Below are 23,335 nucleotides of genomic sequence, written 5' to 3'. Positions count from 1 at the left end.
ACCTCAATTTGAGAAGCATAGGTTGAAATTAAGAAAACTGACTTTACTGATAAATGTTAATTTAATCGTGGGAATTATCAAAAATAAGTGTTTAAGTGCTGAGAGTTTTAAATTCATATACATATAAAGAAGAATTCGTTTGTGGAGTGGAGAGATTGTGAAATCCTATATCTTCCTAAAATTAGCTTATTTCAAACTTTCTTTAGAAATTCTGGACAAATTGTTTAGAAATTGAGATTTTGTTTTATAGAGAGAGAATAACATGAATCTGCTTGTTTCAGGCTCTAAATCCTTCTAACTACTTTATTAACATATCTTGGCAAACTAATGGTTTTACTGGGACCCTTTGCCATTACAGTAGCCTCCTGAATGTCAATTTATTTTATACACAAAGCATCAAAACAATTTAACAAGACTTAATTAATGTAATGTAATTAAATCTTGTATTTAATCACTAATATGTTCTTTTCAAAAGTATTTTTTATTTACTCTGGTTATATAAATTATCATTATGACTAAGACTAAATTGGTATTCTAATATCAAATGAGTAAATGTTGAATTTATTAAGCTTCCTTGTTTGGGACTTTCTTTTTGTTAATATCAGGTTGTTGTTTTTTCATTTTGATTAGGAGATGTATGTATGTATGTATGTATGTATGTATGTATGTATGTATGTATGTCATTCATATATTCATATAAAGTTATATAGTAAATTGTATCTGAATCAAGAGTAAGTCTAATACCCAAAGACAGATTATAAATTTAAGTTATTTAAAGTATACAGTTCTTATAAAAACATGAAACTGTAAAAATACAAGAAATTATAGAGACCAAATTTAATTATAATTAATCTGATATCTAAAAGTGTCATATTTTTAAAATCAGATTTTATTGTTTAAAAATTGCTTTATAACATCGTACAATTATTTATGTAATTCTTAATATAACTGTTGGAGATTTAAAAAATTAAGCAATAAAATATTTTTCTATCACTAATAAAATGCCCTGCTATACAGGTCATTAAAACATATTCTCATAAGAATAAGTATCATTGGATTAATTATATATATATCAGTGGTGGGTTCCTCCCGGATCGCACCAGATTGCGCGCGCTCCCTTTCAGCGCTCCACCTGGCTTGCGCGCTCCCTTTCAGCGCTCCACCTGGCTTGCGCGCTCCCTTTCAGCGCTCCACCTGGCTTGCGCGCTCCCTTCCGGCGCTGAAACCGGAAGTACAGTTTTGCCCGGCCCTGGCGAAGCAACGACGCCTGTCTGCGCTCCACCAGCTCGGCTGGGAACGGAGATGTTTCCTCAGCGGAGCGGAGCGCCTGAAAAGTCAGCGCTCCGCTCCGCTGAGGAAACATCTCCGTTCCCAGCCGAGCTGGTGGAGCGCAGGCAGGCGTCGTTGCTTCGCCAGGGGCGGGGCAAGACTGTACTTCCGGTTTCAGCGCCGGAAGGGAGCGCGAAAGCCAGGTGGAGCGCTGAAAGGGAGCGCGCAAGCCAGGTGGAGCGCTGAAAGGGAGCGCGCGCGATCCGGTGCGATCCAGCAGGAACCCACCACTGATATATATATAAGTAAGGATTAATTAGTTATTATTTATTCATTTAGGCAGCAAGAACAACTCATTTTTCAAATTCAGGTAAAGGAAGAATATCTGTTATGTAAACCTGCCATTTTATTCTATTCTGTGAATGACATTTCCCTTAATTAAAATAGTTTTGTTGTCTTCAATGCACACTACCAACATAATTTGATCCATTATAAGTCAATTTAGCAGCAATTACCATTAGGCAACATTTAAACTGCGGTTATATTCTTGTTCATTTAACACAGCAGCAGTCAAAAAAAAAGAATATGCTTTTGCTGGAGATGAAATTTCTAGTAAAATCAATGTGTGATTCACACATTGTTTTATTTTGGATTAACATGACAAGGGAAACCAATCATTATATTTTCTAACACATGATTTATGATTTAATTGTTATTTGTGAACCTAGATAACACCAGCCATCTTTTATTCCTTTACAATATATAAATGTTATTTTACTTTGAATAGATGTTTAAGGAATTGTTTTCACAAATTGAATGAATCCTTTTTGTTATCCAGGGATGCATATTTTTTACTTTATTACTGGCTCTTATCTGCAAGTATGAAATAAAAGCAAACATGATAATTTAATCTATGTAGTGAATTGCTATTAGAAAGATTTTCACAAAAGGATTTGTTACAGTTATTAATTTTTATAAATATATATATTCATCATGTAGTTTTGGATTTTCAATTATGTAATGCTGAATGACCTTCCTAAAGATATGTACTCAGAATATAAAAAATCTGCAAATCAAATGGGTGATAAAACTTTCCTTATGTCGCCTGAGATTTATTGTATGTACTCATCAAAAAGATATGGATGGACTGAATTAAAACAGTGTTGTAACAATGATCATCTTTTAAATAATAGATGATACTGACATCTATAATTTTACAGCAAGGACAATCATAACTAAAGCTCCAGTGGTACAGTGGTTAAAGTTCAGTATTGCAGACAAACTCTGCACATAGCCTGGAGTTTGATCCTGATGGGTCTCAAGGTTGACTTACCCTTCCATCTTTCCGAGCTTGGTAAAATGAGGACCCAGATTGTTGGGGACAAGATGCTATTTTGTTTGCCTGTGCCTGCGTTTTGGGCTTGAAAATAAGCACTCAGGCTTATTTTCGGGGAGATCTTTTTTTTTTTTTAAGTACAGGAGGTGTCGAGTGTGAGGGCCGATGGGAGTGGGAGTACAGCTACCACTGGCCCCACCCTCTCAGCATGCTTTGTTCTCCTTGGCGTAGCGCAACTACTGTTAATTCCGAGTGTAGAGGCAGAGGCAGGGAGGAGAAGACAGGCGATTCAGACATGCTGCATGGCTATCTGTCCCATGAGAGGCTCGCAGGAGGCTTGCATGGCAGCACCAGCAGCAGGCATGGGGGATGGAGGAGGCAGGCGATCCCAATACCCCATGCACGTGCCCATTTGGCGCAGCTGCAGGCAAGCTGAGAGACGGTGAGAAAAAGTGAGCAGCGCGTGGAGATTGCCTCTGTCTCTATCTGGCTCTGTTACACACTTTTCGCCTAGAGGGAGACAAAGCTTCGTGTACTTGCAAAGGGAACGCTTTGAAATTGATTTAATTGCTCACTTTCAAACTGTTCATTTTGCAAGCACACGAAGATTTGAGTTTCCGTCATTTCTCCGCCCAGGCAAAAAGTTTTTGGTCACCTCTTGGGTGCTTAGGAATGAACTAAATCGCTCCGAAAACATCAAACGAAGGAAATGAAAGTAATCTGGGCAAAAGTGGCCAGATGACTGTGAAGTGGCTGAGGAGTGGGTGTGTCATGGGGGGAATCTTTCGTAAAATCCCTGGTCTCAGCCGCAAATCGCTCATCCCCCAGCCCGGCTTATGAATCTATAGGCAACTGTGGATTGCCACCCTTATTTCCCAGCCTTTCAGTTTCCTTCCTGCCCCATTTCATACCCTATGCCCATCAAGAATGGGGGGGGGGGGGAGAGCAGAGCCCAGGTGGGGAGGGGGGGCAGAAGGCAAAAGCACCCTCTTCGCTATTTGTTCCTGTTTTCACTCTCATGCACTTAGGATTTTAGGAACGATTCCCCCCATGATCCACCCATTCCTTGGCTATTTCAGACTCATCTGGCCATTTCCCCCAGATTACTTCCATTTCCTTCGCTTGAAGTTTTTGGAGAAATTTGCTCCATTCCACACACCTGATAGGTGACCAAACACTTTTCACCTGGATGGAGAAATGACAGAGATTCAAAGCTTCATGTGCTTGCAAAGGGGACAGTTTGAAACGGAGCGATTACGTGAGCGATCACCCCCCCAAAAATCACACTAGGGCTTATTTTTTGTGTGAGTCTAATTTTGGGAGAAACACAGTACATTGTAAACCATCTAGGGCAGGAGGGTCAAACTGGCAGCACATGGGCGGGATGCATCACATGCAGGCCACACCCACCCCAACACTGCAAAGGCAAAAAATGTTACAATACATCATGTGACGCAATTGAGTTTGACACCCGTGATCTAAGGAGTGCTGTAGAGTGCTGTGGAGCGGTATATAAGCCTAAATGCTATTGGTAATTGGGCCAGGATTGAATCCTGTGAAGATACTAATATAATTTCCATTTTTGCATTGAATCAATGAATGGAATAATTATGTATGCAGGGAATCAAAAGCCACTTTCCTTCTTCCATCAAACACACTCAAAATTGTGAAAATTATTTCAACAAGCAGTAAGTTCAAGTAGCTTAGTTTTGATAAGATACTAAACAAGATGAAATATTTGTACATGAACTGAAGTCAATTGTGCTTCTTTCATGAATTTCTACAACTATAATAATCAATACTGTAGAAAAATACCCTTTTTAAAGCAATTCATGCATTAAATTTGTCGTAACTTTTACTGGATTCACTGTCATCTAGATCAGAGGTCTTCAAACTTGGCAACTTTAAGATTTGTGGACTTCAACTCCCAGAATTCTCCAGCCAGCTATGGGAGTTTAAGTCCGCAAGTCTTAAAGTTGCCAAGTTTGGGGACTCTTGATCTAGATGGATTAATTAATGTATTCCTTCATGGATAACAGTAGTTAGATCCCTAAATGTCTTTTTACGACACCTTCCCCAAACAATTCAACTTGAAAAGAATTGTATTTTTTTTTTCAAATTATCAAAATACTATGGAAAATAGTTAAATTTGTTTCTCATTTCTTATGGCATGTGCCATAAAGTAGCCTTGTCTTGGTAGCCTCAAGAATTTCTCCTTATATTTATAATTTTACCTGAGCAGGATGAAAAGCATATTTTTAGTTTACTTCTATTTTAGAAACAAGTACAATGTAATATATAAATGGCTGGCCTTAAGAAAATAAAATACTAAAACAATTCTGATGTAATAAGTACTGTAAGAATAAGAATCTGTAAATGATTGGAAGAAATGCTTTCAAAGAATTAATGCAACTATCAAATCATATCAATCTGTATTAACATTATAGGCCACCATAGATAATGCAATTACAACAGCAAATAGGAAACCAGATTTTAACTCACTATCTGTAGGGCTCAGTCCCCGAGCAGCTGAGATCATGGAGAGAGAAGGGCTGCTGTGCAATGATCGGATATAATCCATGTAAGGATTAATGTATGGATGAGGTGGACTAAAAGGAGATTCTGATGCTGCAGCAGAATTTCTGTGGGGGGATATTCTGATGAATGGTAAGTCTGAATAAGCTGGAGCAGAAGGCCTATAACAGAAAAGAATAAAATGTTAAATCTACTTGCCTTTCTAGGTAAATACAGCTTCCCTACTTTTAAAGTTCTATCTATAATTATGATCAAATGTTTAATTAAATACATAAGTTTAAGTGAAGCCACTTCCGTTTGTGCAGCGGAACATCTCTGAGTTTTCCTCCACCCTTTCAATGCACCTTGCAAATCTATTCAAAGCAGATCTGGAGGACATATAGCAATGATGATGAACTTTTTCGGCACCAAGTGCCCAAACTGGAACATGTCCATGCATGGATGCATGCACACACTGGAAACTCAAAAACCAGTTGGGCGGTGCACATGTGCGCGCTGGCCACCTGGTCTTCTGGCTCGCACAAATGTGCTGGTCAGCTGATCTTTACACGTCAGAACCCCAGAACCACAAAGACCAGCTGGCCAGTGCGCATGCAGCTCCCTCCAGCCAGCATTGGGCCTGGTGGCTGCAGTAGTTGAAGGACGAAGACTCAGAGGGAGCCAAGACAGCCGGCATCATTGTTGTAATTCGATCCGGGTAGTGACGGCCATAGGGGCTTTTAGTGGCTCCTCTAGTAGGCTCCCTCCGGCCTAGCCCAGTTGTTGGGTGCTGGTTGTGCGCATCTCAGCCAGGCATCCTTGGCCGCCGAACCGGCCCACTACATGCGCACACTGGCCACTTGGGTCTTCGGGGTTCTGGCACAAGCGAAGATCAGCATGCATGTCAGAACCCAGAAGAGCAGCTAGCAATGGCACACATGCCCACAGAGAGAGCTCTACGTGCCACCTCTGGCATGCATGTCATAGGTTCGCCACCATGGACATATAGACACTGAGGCAAGATTAAAAATCAAAGAACACTAGTACATTTTAAGGAGTACTTAGTCCAAATCCATGTACAGATATTTTATCTTTATATTTAGAATCAGATCAAAAGTAAACTATTTTAAATTATGCATTAATTTTCACAATTTTAATTCAATTATTTTTTTAAAAAAATTAAATATATCAATATTACGTTTACTTTCAGCCTTGAACATAAGATAACAAACAATCTTTGTGAAAGGGGGAAAGCAGAATGAAATTTAGTGCATTGTAAAACCCCATTCTCATGCTTTGGAAAAAACATGGCAATAAGAATGTGTTCTACATCTCTATTTTCTACTGAATTAATTCTGTGTTCCCAGAGATAAATATCTCAACGCTCTACAATATGCAGTTACATTTAATATTATGAGTTAACGTACATAAAGGCTATGTCATGATTCTACATTCTGAATGTCAAATATTCCTGCCATACAGTTAACTTCATTAATAATAATGTGATGTCAAATTTTTGGTTCATTTACATCAATTTCTCAAAAGAAAACTAAGTACAGTTCTCATTTTCCCAAAAAAATCTCCTGTTTTACTTCCATGCTTATATTATCAAACTCATATTTTTCTGTTTATTAACTAGTAGTTCTTCTGGACATTGTATTTTAGTATATGTCAAAAAATTCTATATCTCTTATAGATTGCTGACTGAAAGCAGAATTAAATCTTCAGAATCATAAATAGAATGTCAAGCCTGAATTTGATGGGGTATGGGATTGTCTGTATCCTTGGGCATTCTGACATGAATTCAGTTTGACATAGGTTGGGGATGAAGGGGGATGGAGCCTTCAGTCACAACATCGTTCCTAACTGATGAGTCAACCACATCCCAATGTCTGGCTGACCAGGAGATGAGAAGATAGACGTCGCTGAGCAACCAGCTCCCATCTTGATTGGACAATGTGACAGTTGTTTTGAAAACTTGAGAAAACTGAAACTTATATTGGGTTGAAAAGCCTGAGAACTTTAGTATTGGTTTTTCACCAGTTAGTGCCAATATGGCTCAACTCCCTCTGGGCCTTCGTCCCTCAACCACTGCAGCCACCAGACCCAATGCTGACCAGAGGGAGCTACAACTGCAGCGGCAGTTGGCTCAGCTCACCGTGAACCTTTGTCCCACAACCGCCATGGAAACGGGGCCTGATGCTGGCCAGGGGAAGATATGACATGTGATGCAAGGGGCTCAAGTCACCGGGGGCCTTCATTCTTGTCTCGTTGCAGCTGTCGAAGCTGACCCAGCCTCCCTGCTTACAGGCTGCTTCTCCTCCAATCCATGAAGGTCCGCAGCCGAGGCAGCGGCTTAGCCGATGTGTTCTCCTGCAGCCGGGAGAAGCTCCTGCTACGCCTGTCTGATGAGTCAGCTGGGGCAGCAAAAGCCCTGACCTGCCAAGCTCAAATGAGTCAAGCCCCGAGGAGCCAAAGATCGATGGTGGGGCCTGTCCTCACCCGACTGCCACTTCTCCCCAATGGCCAGCTGTATGTCAAGTCAAAAGGCAGAGTGTCAACATTCCGGCATTCACCAGGGACACAAGAAAAGCAGTTTCGTGGTTTAAGTGCTTTATCTCTTTTTTAGTGAAAACTGTGGTAACCAGCAGCATATGACGAATGATACAAAGAATACATGCGAAGTCAGCTCTAATCCAGTTAACCTTACACCCAAATATATACACATAACCCCACCCATAACCACCCATATGTCACAGCCCCATCCCACCCTACACTAAGCCATGCCAAACCCCGCCCAGTGTCCTCCCCCCCCCTCGTGAAAGTAGTCCAAGCCAGTCCAGAGCAGTCCAGCCAGGGAATACCCGCAGACCAGTCAGGAGATGACCTTGAACAAGTCTCCAGCTTTTCTCTTAGGCAAACAGCTCCCGGAAAAGGAACATTCTCAGCTGATGATGTCATCGCTCAACCAGCTGCAACTCAGGGAGTGGAGGAAGAGCACTGAGCCATGCTGCTGCTCTGAATGAGTAAGGGAGGAAGCAGCCAGGATGGACGGGGTAGTGCTGGGCTGGGCCACACTGCTGCTTCAGGAAGACTGGAGGTGGAAACAACACTTGGAATGGCAGCCTAAGGGCTGACACAGTCTCTGAAATGCCGACTTGTCAGGAGGCCCCTCCCCCTGCTGAGCGAAATGGAGGAAGCACTAGAGCAATCAGACGAGGCGGTGAGGAGGCGGGGGAGGTGGTGAGGAGATCCTCCCTGGCAAACTGAGAAGCAGGGGAGGCAGCAAGAAAACCCCCCACAGCTGGCTGAGGAGCCGACAAAGCAGCCAGAGAACCCTGCAGATGGCCCCAGACCAAGACTCCTGACCCCGTGACACAGAGGAGGAGTCAAAGGAGGAGTTAAGAAGGGGAAAAATTTACCTGGCAAGCTGAGAGGGCAGGAGAGGTCTCCTGCCTCCCCCCAGTGAGTGCGAGGGGAAGCCACAGATTTATGAAAACGATGGTGAGTGAACCAATAAACCCTTTCATTATAAAGTTGAAGATAATGGCACCAAAGACCACGAGGATCTAGAGGCGGTAATTGACAAAGTTTATCACCGCTGTTTAATCACCTTGCTTACCATCCTAAAACGGGATCAGGACGAAGAAATTGACCCAACACATACGTTTTGAACAGGTCAATGGATCGTTAATCAGCAGGGCCTCTGCCAAGTTCCTCCCCGAACCCTTAAGCCTGGAAATGGGTCAATACCAGGAAAGCCTCCGCTTCATAATAGCACCCAAAATAAGGGAGATGATGATACTAGAGTTGGCATGGCTGGACAAGTGGGTGCCCATAATCACTTGAAGGAATGTTCACCGAGAGATACCGATTGGGGTAGGACTGCATCCCCCAAGTCCAACTGCCAAAGAGGCCTCCCACCATGAGATGACACTAAGCAAGTCGAGAAGTCTACAGCTGCTTCGCAACTGCCCCCCCCCCAGATCCCTAGGAAGTACCAGGACCTTGCAGAGGCAATCAGTGAAGAGCATGCAGGTGTGCTGCCACTCACTGTCTGACTGACTGTCCCATCAAACTCGTACAGAGGGCCAAACTAGCCAAACTGAAGATGTACTCCATGACCCCAAAAGAAATGAAGGACTTACGGAAGTACATCAACACCAACCTAGCCCGTGGATTCATCCAGCTGGCAAAATCTAAAATGGCCACCCTGGCCCTCTTCAAGGAGAAAGACAGGTCGATGAGGCTGTGCGTGGATTTTAGGGGAATCAATGCTGTATGTGTGGAGAACACATACCCACTCCCCCTCATGAAGGACATTTTGGTCCACCTAGCCAAAAAGAAGATATTCACCCAACTGGACCTACGAGAGGTGCACTACAGGGTTCGGATCAGAGAGGGAGACAAGTGGAAGACTGCCTTCAATTGCCCTCTCGGTAGCTTCCAGTTCAAAGTGATGTCCTCTGAGTTGCAGGGAGTACCCATAGTCTTCATGTAACTGATAAGGGAGGCACTTCATGACCATCTGTACAAAGAGGTCCTTGTGTACTTGGATGACATCCTCATCCTTACCGAGACTCTAGAGGAGCACATGAAGCTAGTGCAGGGGTGGCGAACAAGTTCGACAAAAAGAGCCAAAATTTTAAACTGTGAGAGTCAGAGAGCCACACCACGCAGTGACCTGCCAAAACAGACAAACACTCACACAAAAGCATATAATTTTAACAATAATATATTAAACACATAATATAACATGCTCAGTCAGGTGTTTTTTGTTATAAATTTTTATAAATCCATTAGAGCTGCTGTATAACTTTTAAATCCATAAATAAGTGGAATCTCTGTCCACCTAACAACCTACAAGATTACTTGATGACCACAACCAGGAATGCCACACTTGCAGTCATTAAACAAAGCAGTCACATATCTCGCTTAATGACTGCTTTGCTCAGTGACGAGATTGTGATTGTAAATCGAGTACAACCTATACATGGGTAAAGCCTGGTCCTAATATTATCTTCCTTTAACCTAATATATGTATTATAATATATATATATATGAGTTTGGATTATCTTTGATATCTATTACAATTACAGGCTGTGAGAAAAACACTCGTAGAATTTTGGGAAATATACTAACCATGGAAATTCAATTAAATGTTTTCTCCTATTTAAAACTCTGCTGCTCCTGAACCCAGAGCTTCAATATGCAATCATTATTATTAATTTGAGCAATCATTAGAACCTCACCGGAATCCTGCAGCAACTGTGCTAGACTTTGAAGCATTATTTTTTGGGGCGCAGCAGAGGGCGCTGTTGAGCTAAACCCGGAAGTACGGTCGACGCGACGACGCTTGCCTGCCCTCCACCAGCTCTGAGCTGGTGGAGCGGAGGCAAGCGTCGTCGCGTCGACCATACTTCCGGGTTTAGCGCGCGATCCGAGCCACAGTATACTAAATAATGGTAAGAGGCAAAGAGCCTCAGTTATTTTGGCCGCGAGCCGCATGCGGCTCGCGAGCCGCGTGTTCGCCACCCCTGAGCTAGTGCATCAGGTGTTGCAAAAGCTTCTGGCAGCTAAATTATACACAAAGCTGTCAAAATGGGAATTCTACAAGACCCACCTAGACTACCTGGGCTATCGAGTGTCAAATGAAGGGGTAGAGATGGATTCAGGCAAAGTAAGAGTGGTGCTCAATTGGCAGTCCCCACGCACGTGCCAACAGCTACAAAGTTTCCTAGGGTTTGCGAATTTCTACTGGCAATTAATCCCCACCTTCGCTGACAGCCTATCACCAAACTGTTGAAGATGGGGAGGGGTCTGCAACAGCCATGACCAAGTCACCTCTGAAATGGACCCTGGAATGCCAATGCACCTTCAAGCAGCTGAAAGGATTGTTCGCCAAAGAGTCAACCCTCAAGCTCTCTGACTCAGACCAGCCTTTTGTGATCCAAGCTGACGCCAGAGACAATCATCGCAGCAGTCCTCTCCCAGAAAGACGCAGAGGGCATCTTACATCCCTGCGTGTGCACCTCCAGGAAAGTGACTGAGACTGAGCGGAGGTGGGCAGTGTGGGAGCAGGAAGCTTACATGATCCACTGGGCCCTCCTGACCTGGAGACATTTCCTTAAGGGTGGTTCCATGCCTTTCGAAGTATAGACCGATAACAAAACATAGAGGCACTAAAGACACCTCACAAATTCTTCCCAAAACAGGTCAGGTGACCCAAAAGCTGAAAGACGAACTACCATATGACTCATGGTATGAGGACAACCCGGGAATACTGACCCTTAAGGATGGACTGGGCTGGAAGGAGTTTAAATTGTATGTGCCCAACAGCAAGTGGCTCCAGATCCTTCAACAAAGTCACAACTCTAGACAAGTCAGGCATTTTGGCTACCTGAAGACCCTGCACATGGCCAGGCAACAATTCTGGTGGCTGAAAATGAAGAAAGATGTGCCACTTGCGCACCACATCATATTGGAATTCAATATAATGCGAACACAAAGCAATACAACTTTAAAACAGCTGATTTTAACGAACTCAGAGAGTGCCTAGGAAAGATTTCATGGATGAAAATCTTAGGAGAAAACAACACTTGAAAAGCTCTGAAAAATATAGTCATAATAAAGAAGTCCAGCACAACACCACTGAAAAAGAAAAACAAGAAATCCAAGAAGAAATTAGTATGGTTGCACAAAGATGTCCCTATAAACTGAAAGATTAAAATGACATGTACAAAAAATGAAAAGAGGGACACATAACTAAGGCAGAATATCAGCAGAATCTGCAAGGATGAAGTCAAGAAAGTAAAGGCTCAGAATGAACTAAGACTTGCAACAAAATTCAAAGATAATAATCAAAAAGTTTCTTTCAACATATAAACAACAACTAAAAAGACTACAGAGCAGTCAGCTCACTAAAGAGAGAAGATGGCAAGGAAATAACAGGTAGTAGAGGGAAAGCAGAGCTGCTTAGCTAATTCTTTGGATCAGTTTTCATGCAAAAAGAAAATATAGTCCAATGTATGACAAATATAACCGTAAAAGACAGATTAGATATAAAAATTAAAACAAGCAAGAAAATGGTGAGAGAACTAAGCTGGCAGCAATAGCCAAAATCAAAGAAGACAAGCTCAAGATCCAGAAGGATCTTGACAGACTTGAACAATTGGTCCCATCCAACAACATGAAATTTAATGTGGAGAAACACAGTCTTTACACAGGCTAGAAAAACAAAAGGAACAAGTACAGATTAGGTGAAACCTGGCTCAAAATCAGTAACCGTGAGAGGAATCTTGGACGATCCTTTGAATACTGTGTTTCCTCAAAAATAAGATCCAACCGGAAAATACCACCTAGCAGTTTTTTGACGTGCACCTAATATAAGCCCTATGCCCCAAATAAGTTCCAGTTAAGTTAATCAGCCCAGGGAGTTGGCATAGACATAGCCAGCAGGTGGCGAACATGTCTGTGTGGATTCCGGATCCTGTCGCAACCAGTACGCTGCGACCGGTCTGGATGTCCACCTCGGGCATGTGACTGCCCTGCGATGCCCCAGCTGCTTGGCGAGGTCACGCAGACACTGTACACTGTGCTCGTGTGCGCAATTGGCATATTTCTCTCAAAAAGAGGTAAGGAAGGTGGGTGGGTGGGCCCATCGAAACACCATTCTGGTATGGTGGCCGCTACCCCAGCTCCACCGGTACGCCCGTACCAGGCCATACCTACCAGACCCCACCACAGGAGCACGTGTGATGGCTTAATGTAATGTTTTTAATTTATAAATAGAATGCTACTACTTCTCCTCCTTCTTTTCTTTCTTGGCCTTGCTTTTTTCCTTGTCATCTTTTCTCACCTTCTTCCTCTTCTCCTTCTCCTGCCTCTCCTTCTTTTCAGCATCTCCATTAACAATCTTGTTGATGAAGTTGTGTAGCGCTGCCACCAAATGGATCAGGAGAGGCAGGAGGTGGGGTGGGGTGTCGCCATGTTGCAGCCCCTGCGTGCTCCACCCCTGCCTCCTCTGTTGTTCTTCAGCACTTATCTAGCCCATCCATGTTTGTTCACTCTACTCCTGCAGTGGGAAAGAGGCAAGAAATGCACTCGAGGCTCCAAAGCGCTGTCCGTTGCTGCACCAAAACGCTAACTTGATAAGAGGAGATTGATTTTTCTGCAGACAGTTTCAGGAAAGTGGATCAGGTGAGGTAGGAAGCGGGGCGGGCACAATGGCCCTGTGCGCTCGGCCCCCACTGTCAGCATGACGGATTGTGGGGTGGAGTGCTCAGGGGCCACAGCATGGCACCCCTAACCCTAACCCTCTTCCTGAGTTGTCTGATCAGTTTGGTGGTAGCGCTGCACAAGCTCATCAACAACAAGAAAGGAGAGAGCAAGGGATCGATATAACATAGTATTCTCATGTGCAGATAAAGTCTAGATATAAGAAAGATGTTAAATTACAGGGCTTTTACAAAGAATTAATGGAGTTTGATACAATTCTAACAGGAACAGAAGAAAGATTAATAATTACTTATGGGGCATAAGGAAGAGGAACAAGTAAAAAAGACAATGATAGCATGGGTGAAAAAATTTGGCTATACGATAGAATTGGATAAATGGTAGAAATTGTTGATAGGAATTACAAATTAACAATGTCTTCTGTATATGAAGAGAATTTGTAAAGATGTTTTATGGATGGCATCTACCACCGGTGAGATTGGCAAAGATGTTTAAAGGCAACTCAAATAAATGTTGGAAGTGCCACCAAATACCTGGATCTTATTTTCGTATGTGGTGAACATGTGGAGAGGCAAAGAAATATTGGACAAAAATTAAGACATGGTTGTAAGAGATGATATCACAACGTATGAAGCCAAAAACATTTCTGCTGGGAATTCTACCTGAAATTTATAATAAAGAGAATGTATATTTTACTTTATATATTAACTGCAGATAGAATTGTATTGTACAACATTGGAAAAGTGTAGAGATCCCTATTGATGAGAAGGTGATAAGGAAAATATTAGATTGTGCAGAAATGAATAGACTAACATTAGCAACTAAAGAGAAAGAACAAACTGAATATTATATGATTTGGGAAGTATTTTACCAATGGTTAGAGGGAAAAAAAGGTGTTTGGAAATGAAGAAAATTAAAAAAATAAGTAGATAATATGCTTAGATAAAGATATAAAACGGCTAGTATGTGTATGGTAAGAATAATGATGTTTAATGTTGATATATTATTACTAGAAGATAGTAAGAAAAAAAATGGAGTTTTATAATGTTTAAATGCTTAATATATTATAATACTAAACTTAGGAAAATAATGTTAATATGAATGTGAAAGAGGTGGCAAAAGAGGAACAATGTTGCACAGAGATGTTTGTACCCAGGCGACACACTGTATAAGGAAAGATGGAATGTTTATTTTTGTAATTGAAAAATAATAAAACTCTTAAAAAAACAATAACAAGAAGATTGCCAACAGAGATGTCGAGAAGGAGGGTCAGGAGAAGGAGGAGAGGAAGAAATAGAGGAAAGATGACAAAGGAAAAGGAAAAAAAGTGAGGCAAAAAAATGAGAAGAAGTAGAAGTAATATTTTCAGTAATGAGGGTTTCTATTTGTAAATTAAAAGCATTAAATTAAGCCCTTGCATGCTTGTTCATCGCCTTCTGTTTTGGCCAAGCTCCCCTCCAGCCCCAATGCTGACAGTGGGATGAGGCAGCGCACGGCTCTGGCAGTAGTCCTGGCCACTGCCATGACAACCGGTGGTTCAATGGGAGCGGCAGGAGGCGCCTTGCTGGCTGCCACCAGGTGAGACAGGGAAGAAGCTGGTCCAGCTACCACCACCTCACCCCGCCAGAATCAGGACTCTGCAGGCTTCACCGCCCAACAGCATCCTTGGCCACTTGTCTGGATGGGGCCCGTGTGGAGATGGGAAGCCTTGCGGGGGTTGAGGGGGGGACGTGGCTGCAGAAAGGAGGGAAAGGGCCCCATGGAAGGCAGTGGTCTTCTTCTTGGAAGGCCACGCAAGGCCAGCCGTAAGGTCAGGCTGCCTGTGTTCCCCACTCTGCACTCTACCCAGATGTGGGATTGAAACTTTGGCTTTTCTCCAGAAGAGTGAAGTGACCTGGTAGGCAGAATGGTGTGGTTTTCACCCAGTTCTTTCTGCCTTTCCGTTTTCTTTTTCCTGGATGGACCTTTTCCCACACTCCATCTACTTTGTCTTTTGCTTTGTCTTTTTGACATAGGAGGCGGTGAGCATATAAGGGCTGAGTGTGGTGCCAGCCCTACCCTACCACACCTCCTGCCTTGCCTCGTGGCAGCAGCAGCAGCCCGCAGATGCGCTGCACAGTCAGCTGTGTTCAAAAATAAGACATCACCAAAAAATAAGCCCTAATGGGTCTTTTGTAGCAAAAATTATTATAAGACCCGGTCTTATTTTGGGGAAAATATGGTATAAGCCAGTGATGTGTGCCAGCAGCAGCCAAAAAAGCAAATACAATCCATACAATGCATAAACAGTGGCACAGAATCAATATCACATGATGTATTATTACCTCTTTATAAATCCTTAGTAAGAGCACAGCTGGAATACTGCATCCAGTTTTGGTCCCCAAACTTATAAAAAAGATATTGAGACTGAAAAAAGTCAGAGAAGAGCAACTAAGATGATTAAAGGCCTGGAGACTAAAACATATGAAGAACGGTTAGCAGCAATAGAGTAGGCTAGTCTAGAGAAAAGAAGGTCTAATTGTGACATCATAGCAGTATTCCAGTATTTGAGAGGCTGCCACAAAGATGATGGGGTCACCTTATTTTCCAAAGCACCAAAAAGCGAAACAAAAAACAATGGAGAAAAAGAATCAAGGAGAGAAGCAACCTGGAATTAAGGAAAAACTTTCTAACAAGTGAGAACAATTAACCAGTGAAACAGCTTGCCTACAAAAATTGTGAGTACTTCATCACTGGAGGTCTTTAAGAAACAACCAGACAGCCACTTGCCTGAAATGGTTTAGTATTTCCTACTTGAGCAGAGGGTTGGACTAGAACAGTGATGGCGAACCTATTTTGGCTCGCGTGCCACAAGTGGGGGGAGCGCGGGGGGGTCGAGTATGGGCGTGCCGCACCCATAATGCAATGCACGACCCCCCCAGTGCGCATGCACGCACAATGCGCAACCCCCCTTAATTTTGCATTTTTTTTGCCCTCCCCAGGCTCCAGGGGCTTTATAGGAGCCTGGGGAGGGTGAAAAGAGCCTCCCCCGACCCCCCGGAGGCCCTCCGGAGGCTTCAGGGACTGTCCCTGAAGCCTCCGGGGGGACGAGGGAGCCTCTTTTCGCCCTCCCCAGGCTCCTATAAAGCCTTTGGAGCCTGGGGAAGGCGAAAAATAGCTTTTAAAAAGGTGAACTCAGCTGGCCAGCGCGTGCATGCACACTGGCCAGCTAACAGGGCAGCGCCTCGCGTGCCCTGACAAATGGCTCCGCGTGCCACTTGTGGCACGCGTGCCATAGGTTCGCCATCACGGGACTAGAAGATCTCCACGGTCCTTTCCAGCTCTAATCTGATTGATTGATTGAAATAATACAAATGTTTATGCCAATTTACTTCAATTGTAAAATAATAGAAGCTGATGCAATAATGTATTGATCATTTGGGTCATTACACAGATGATGTAACATAATGCAAGCTTCATTATTTGTGTTAATTGTGTAAAATCATGGACACAAAAAAGAAGAAAAATTAATGGATTGAAAATAAAAAAAGATTAAAGTGACTTGTCTACTTGTCCAGACTTGTTAACTTGGAGGGAAGGAGGTAGAAATTTCCTTCACTGCATCCAAGATTTGCCAAATGGGATCTGTTACATTGAAGTTTCATTTCTTACAATTTATACAATTTATACCAATATTTGTTTCTGCAGACTTTTTTATTAATGAAATATGCAAGTGCATGATTATCTCTTTGTGAAGATTCTTATTGGCTTAATAAGATGATGATGATGATGATAATAATAATAATAATAATAATAATAATAATAATAATAATAATAATAATAAATAATGAAATAGTTTATTATGATATTACTAATACTGTACTTCTAAAATACAAAGGGTCAGGGAAATGTTATATTGTCTATTATGTAACCATTATAAACTACAATAATTTAATCAGCATTTAAAATGCTCTTCGACCAAAGGACTGGAAGAGAAAATATTTTGGAAATAATCATACTGGCTGCTCATTGATTTAGTCCATGCCTGTGATCTAGAGTCTCCTGCTATGTAAATTACACCTTAGAAGACTGCTGCAGATTTCATAAATAGAATGGAATGTGAAAGGATTAAAAGATTGAAGTATACATAATACATGAAAATATAACATATAAAAGACAAAACAAAAACCTCTCTATAAACCACATTTCAACATTAGAAAGAGTTCTACTATTGATTTCATGGGTATTAGATATTTCCAAATTAACAGCATTTCTCATATCTATGATTCTGCATTTTATCGGTATTCTTCCAAATCCTGAAATTGCTTGGATAAGAGTGGTTTTTTTTTCATAAATAAATTTCTAAGAGCAATCTGAACTTTTAGGAGAAATTGAAGAGGCTTTCTGTCAAGTACAGCTAAATCCTGCCTTTCTATATCAAAACCCTTGCTAGAAAATTACTGTGCAGATGATAAGGCTGAAAGATATAATAAAAAGTGACTCTACTCAATTTACACTGCAATATTGGTATGACTGAATATTTTTCATTCAGGTGACTGATAAAATCACTAAACTGTATTGGAGATAAATAAAGGAGGCCTCTGTCAAGAATAAACACCATTAATCATGAAGTCTCATACTCAAGAGTGGTTCTGCTATGCATCTGCACAAATACACTGTTTGCAAATGGCATGCAACCACTTGCGCTTTTCCCATTTGTTTGCATAAAGAATCCACATATTTATTTCTTTATTTGGATCCACTTTTCTCCCTTTTTAAATCATATATTGCTTGATTAATATACTACGAAAGCTGATGTTTGTATTAGAAGCTTCACTAATAGTTATGTATGTATGTATGTATGTATGTATGTATGTATGTATGTATGTATGTATTTGTTTTCGTAGATTTTCACGGGTGTAGGTATGCTGGTTTTGTTATATTCGGGTCTTTTCCCATGTAAGATTGAGATTGTCTTTGCAACGTTTCGGCAAGATCTATATAGATATATTACATTACATTACATTACATTACATTACATTACATTACATTACATTACATACATACATACATACATACATACATACATACATACATATATATATCATTTATTTGGCACCTGTATATATTATTCACCACAATTAATTATGCATAGTCTCAGGTGAAAACAAATCTTACTGGCACAATATAAAGCTGAAGCAGGTAATTTCATACGCAAATAAATATATATACAGTACCTAGCATGTTAATGAAACATTGTAGAAAATTGGCAAATACACAACAGTTCTTCTTCCACAAAGGCCTTTCAGTCGTTGGCCAGATCTAAATGATATACTATATTTTTACAGATGCTTTGGTAACATGCAATTCAAAAGATTAGAGCAGGGGGTCTCTAAATTCTTTATAAATTTTCAGATTGTTCACTGACCCCAAATGTTGATTATATGAATATATTTTAATAAATGATACTTTAAAAATAGTATTACAAATAACAATAACAACAACAAATATAATGTAGACCCATTGAATAGTCCCACCAACTCTTGGATAGCAATGCTCATTACTGTAGGAAACTGGATTAAAATTAATGTTCCTTTTACTACTAAGTCTTGAAATAATTTTACGGGAGGAAGAGACCTATGGAACATGAGCGGTCAAAGGCAGAGAATTAAATAAGGAAATCCTTATAGATGGAAACCATGGAAAGCATGACTTCCATGGGCCTGTCACAAGTCACCATAGCCAGGTTATTTGACCCAATCAATTCTTGGTTCCTTTATAATGGTCAGATTACATCTTGGTGGCTATGTTCTACAACCATACTCCTCTGCAAGGACTCAGAACTTGTTAAATTGGTCTACCCCATGAACTAGGGGTTTCAGAAGGCACTAGGTGCATAATCAAAGGTTTGTGTAGTACCAGTTTCTGTCTGGAATAGGAAGTGAAGAAGCCTTTGGACAGGTTTGCTACAACTTCTAACCTCTAGTCTTCATTGCCCCATTTAGTATTTAGAGAATTGAAGGATGAAATGGTCTAGAGAGGCACTGGGGAAAACAAAGAAAAAAGTTGACTGCGTACATGTAAAAGCTGCTATTAAAGTCAATATCAAGGCAATTCAGGCTGCAGAGTGTAAATCCTTTTCTGCACTAATTTCATCTGCAGATAAATCAATCTTAAATAACAATCCTATTTGAGGTAACTTTCCTTCTTCTGGAAAAGGAAGATATAGAGCTCTACTTACGGGGCATACAATACCTCACATCTGCTGATTTTCGAGAAGACAAAGTTCCTTGGATTCATTTCCAGTTGGATTTCTATGGTTGTTGGTTCAGCAGATGTGTCTGGAAGAGGTTCTTGCCTTTGGAGAGGTGTCCATCTTTTTCTTAAGAAGTCTGTGGTATAATTTTCATCCTGTCTCCAATCTTTCTTTTGGGAAAAGTTGTTGAAAAAATTATTGTGCTGCAGCTCCAGAAGTTCCTGGATGGGATGGATTATCTAGACCCTTTTCAGATGTGATTTAGGCTTGGATATGGAATGGAAACGGCATTGGTTTTTGATTATCTCTGGAAAGAGTGGATTTGGAATAATGCCCCAAGCCTTGTTCTACTTGGCTTCTTGGTGGCCCTCAATACCATAAATCATGGCATCCTTTAGGAGGCACTGTGTTCTATTTCACTTCCTTCCTTTGCAGCCATTCATAGTTGGTGTTGAAAGTGAGAAGCATCTAACTGTTCACCTCTGCTTTTTGGGGTTCCATAGGGTTTAGAATTTTCTTTACTTCTGTTTAATATCTACATGAAGCTATTTTGTAAAATCATCCATCACCATGGGATGAGATATCATCAGTATGCTGATGGTACTCAGATGTATACCTCCCAGTATGCTGCAAACTCCCTCTTGCAGTGTCTGGAAGCTGTTAAGAAGTGGTTTCGGAGCAACTAGTTGAAATTGCACCTGGCAAAACAGAATAGCTCTGGTTTTGGGCTCTTTGGAGCATGGACAATTGGCATCTTTGGTCTTGGATTCCAATTCACTTCTAATCTTCATTATTTAGTTTATTGGTTTCTCTTTAATGAATTTCTAGTTCTTCTTTTATTTATCTCCATGTTTAATGATGAAGTCACTGTCAATTCTTGGTTTAGGAGGATTAGGGTTTTTCATCTTTTTTAGTTTCAGCTGGACTTTGGCAAGTAGTAGATTATTATCGGATGGTACATCTGCACCTGGGTATGTCCTTAGTGATTTCACTGAGTTTTTAAATCTTTTGTTTATTGTAAAATAATCAGTTTGGTTCCTTACTATATTATTTCATGTATCTGCCAGTGATCTCCAAGTGTAGAGGCATCTTTTTGGTAACTTGAAAAAAGTATTCATCACATATTGCCTATGTTTCTTGCAGAAGTCTATAAATCTGTCACCTCTAACATTTCTGGTTCCTAAGCCAAAGTTTCCAACTACAGAAGCATCACTTCCTTTTCCCACTTTTGCATTGGTCCCCCCATGAGTATTGTGATATTATTTTTTAGGGTTTTCAGTACACTGCTTATGTCTTCATAGAACTTCTCTAAATCCTCCTCATGTCTGTCAACTGTGGGAGGGTAAACTTGTACAACATTCATATTTACTGGAGTACTATTTATTTGGATCATCATCACTCTATTGCAGAGGTCTTCAAACTTAGCAACCTTAAGACTTGTGGACTTCAACTCCCAGAATTCTCCAGCCAATATAGCATAGGAGAATTCTGGGAATTGAAGTCCACAAGTCTTAAACTTGCCAAGTTTGGGGACCCCTACTCTATCAGATACAGGAATAAAGGACGATGCATTTATTTACAAGATTTTATACTATTAGAGCTACTCCATTTCGATGATGTTTACTATTTTCACCAGAGTAGTAGATAGCATAATCTCCTATTCTACACATTCCATTTTCAGGCCAGCGCATTTCAATCACTCCCAGTATAGAGATATTGTATTTGAACATTACAAATATTCAAATACAATATCTCAGAGCACAGAACCCCCCAAAACACATCAAGGCAGTGATAATCTCTAGGAGATTATTATCAATATGGCTATTTAATTTGAAGAGAACACCTAAAAACTGTTTTATAACAATACTTAGGTATCCTATTATAGTAGATAAATTTAAAAACGTAACCAAGAATTTTCCTGGTTCCCATATTGTAAATGTATCAATTTCACAATTACTCCTTTGCAAACTCCTTTGATTAATTTACTAACATCAATTTTATATTAGAGTTTGTACTTCTAGTCACTTTTTCTTTTCTCTTTGGGCAGCCGTTTTCAGGTGACGAAAACAAGAAGGAAATAAATATATTTTTTCATTAAGTTATCATATTTGTATTCCAAAGTTGCAGTTAAGTTGTTTAGATTGTCAAATATGCAATTACTGCAGTGGTTTAATAATTTTCTGCCGTAATTGCATGTCTTGCTCTTTTTATGTAATCTAAATCATTTATATCTTTGGAACCTAATCAATTTCTAAAGTAATTAATTTTCTGTAAAACATCTTCAAAAGTTTCCCTAATAAGAATACATTTATTTTATGTATTTGTGTATTTGTTTTTTCTGACCAATTAAAGTTCATAAAAGTGGGTGAGTTTTAGTCACCCACAACAAAGCAATCCAAGGTTACCAATTACTTAAAAATAGTACAACAGAACCGTAAGTTGGGTGTACAACAATTGGCCACAACCAACTTGCCATGGCCAACTCATCACAGCCAATTTGTTGTAGCCATGGTCAAGTTACTGCAGGATAACTCATCAAGGCCAGCTTGCCATGGGACAACTCACCACAGGATAAGAGCTACACTAATGAAGAAATAATTAAATTGAATTATTGGATTGTCCCACAGCAATTTGTCCTGTGGTGAGTTGTCTATGATGAATTGTCCCATAACAAATTGGCCATGATGAGTTAGCTGCAGCAAATTGGCTGTGGTGAGTTGGCAATGGCGATTTGGCTGTGGTAAGTTGGTTGTAGTGAATTGTGCCATTCCACACAGGTTTCTATCCTTATGTTTGTTCAGCAGAATTAGGAAGAAAAAATAATCCACACTTCCTTATTTTAGTTTGCTTTCAACAGTCCTATTTCTTCTTGTTTAAACAATAAAGAAATCTCGAAAATGGCAGAGCTTCAAAAAAGTGAACCTCCTTTAGCTAATACAGATAAATTGGTTAAGAAATGAAAGGTATGACTTATTGTCCATTTGAAAAATAACTTCCAAAACCACTGTTTTTCCATCAATGAACTGATTACACTCTTATCCCCCCCCCCCAGTTGCCAGCTCCCCAGCTAATTGTGAAGCACAGCATTGTGAAGATATTTGCAGACCGTTGCTATATGGAAGATCTTGTGGGTTGATTCTGGGACTTCCCGTAGCCCAGGCGAGTCATATGAACAAAGGAAAGCCAACAGTCCAGAGAGAGAAACCTTTGTCAGCTACGTTCACAGGAAGTCCCCAAGACTATACAAGTCTGAAATATATAATTGAAAGAAAGAAAGCTCTAAGGTAGTTTTGTATTTATAAGGTGGGTTTGAAAATGTTTTTTTTTCTGTTTTCTTCTTATATATAATGTTTGAGTAACTCTTAAACTTAATAAAATATTATACGGGCTGTTTAAATTTTTTTTTGCCTTTTAAGGTTAAAACATTTGAGAGAGTATAATAAATTAAATTTGAGAGAGTATAATAAATTGTGCTAATATAAATAATAGTTTATAAATATTAATAGGTATAAATATATATTATTTCCCACAACCAAAATAAAAAATAGTATATCTGGTTAAATTGAATTCTAATTTCTCCCCTTTTACCCTACACACTCTTTCCTTTTCCCTTTTCCTTCCTGTTTCTCATTATTTTTATTTTTTATAATTTTTATTGAATTAACTAATACAATTTTCAATATTTGATGCACATCTTTTTTCCATCCTTGAACATCACTTATATTTTAACAATGTGGTCATTTGGA

General features: G+C 40.4%; 1 protein-coding gene across 3 annotated transcripts in view; it reads right to left on the bottom strand.

The window, feature by feature from the left end:
- The window catches only part of GLI3 (GLI family zinc finger 3), a 371,021-nt gene that overhangs the window by 103,113 nt on the left and 244,573 nt on the right, over positions 1-23,335 (bottom strand). For all 3 annotated transcript variants that reach the window (XM_081932570.1, XM_081932572.1, XM_081932571.1), the window contains exon 6: positions 5,108-5,301. In XM_081932570.1, the coding sequence (XP_081788696.1) occupies positions 5,108-5,301 (194 nt within the window). The remainder of the gene's footprint in view (positions 1-5,107; positions 5,302-23,335) is intronic.

Source organism: Natrix helvetica (genome assembly GCF_964273705.1).
Source record: "Natrix helvetica genome assembly, chromosome: Z".
In the NCBI taxonomy this organism is placed as follows: domain Eukaryota; kingdom Metazoa; phylum Chordata; class Lepidosauria; order Squamata; family Natricidae; genus Natrix; species Natrix helvetica.
The sequence above is the reverse complement of the archived record's forward strand: the minus strand, read 5'-3'. Positions and strand labels throughout refer to the sequence as shown.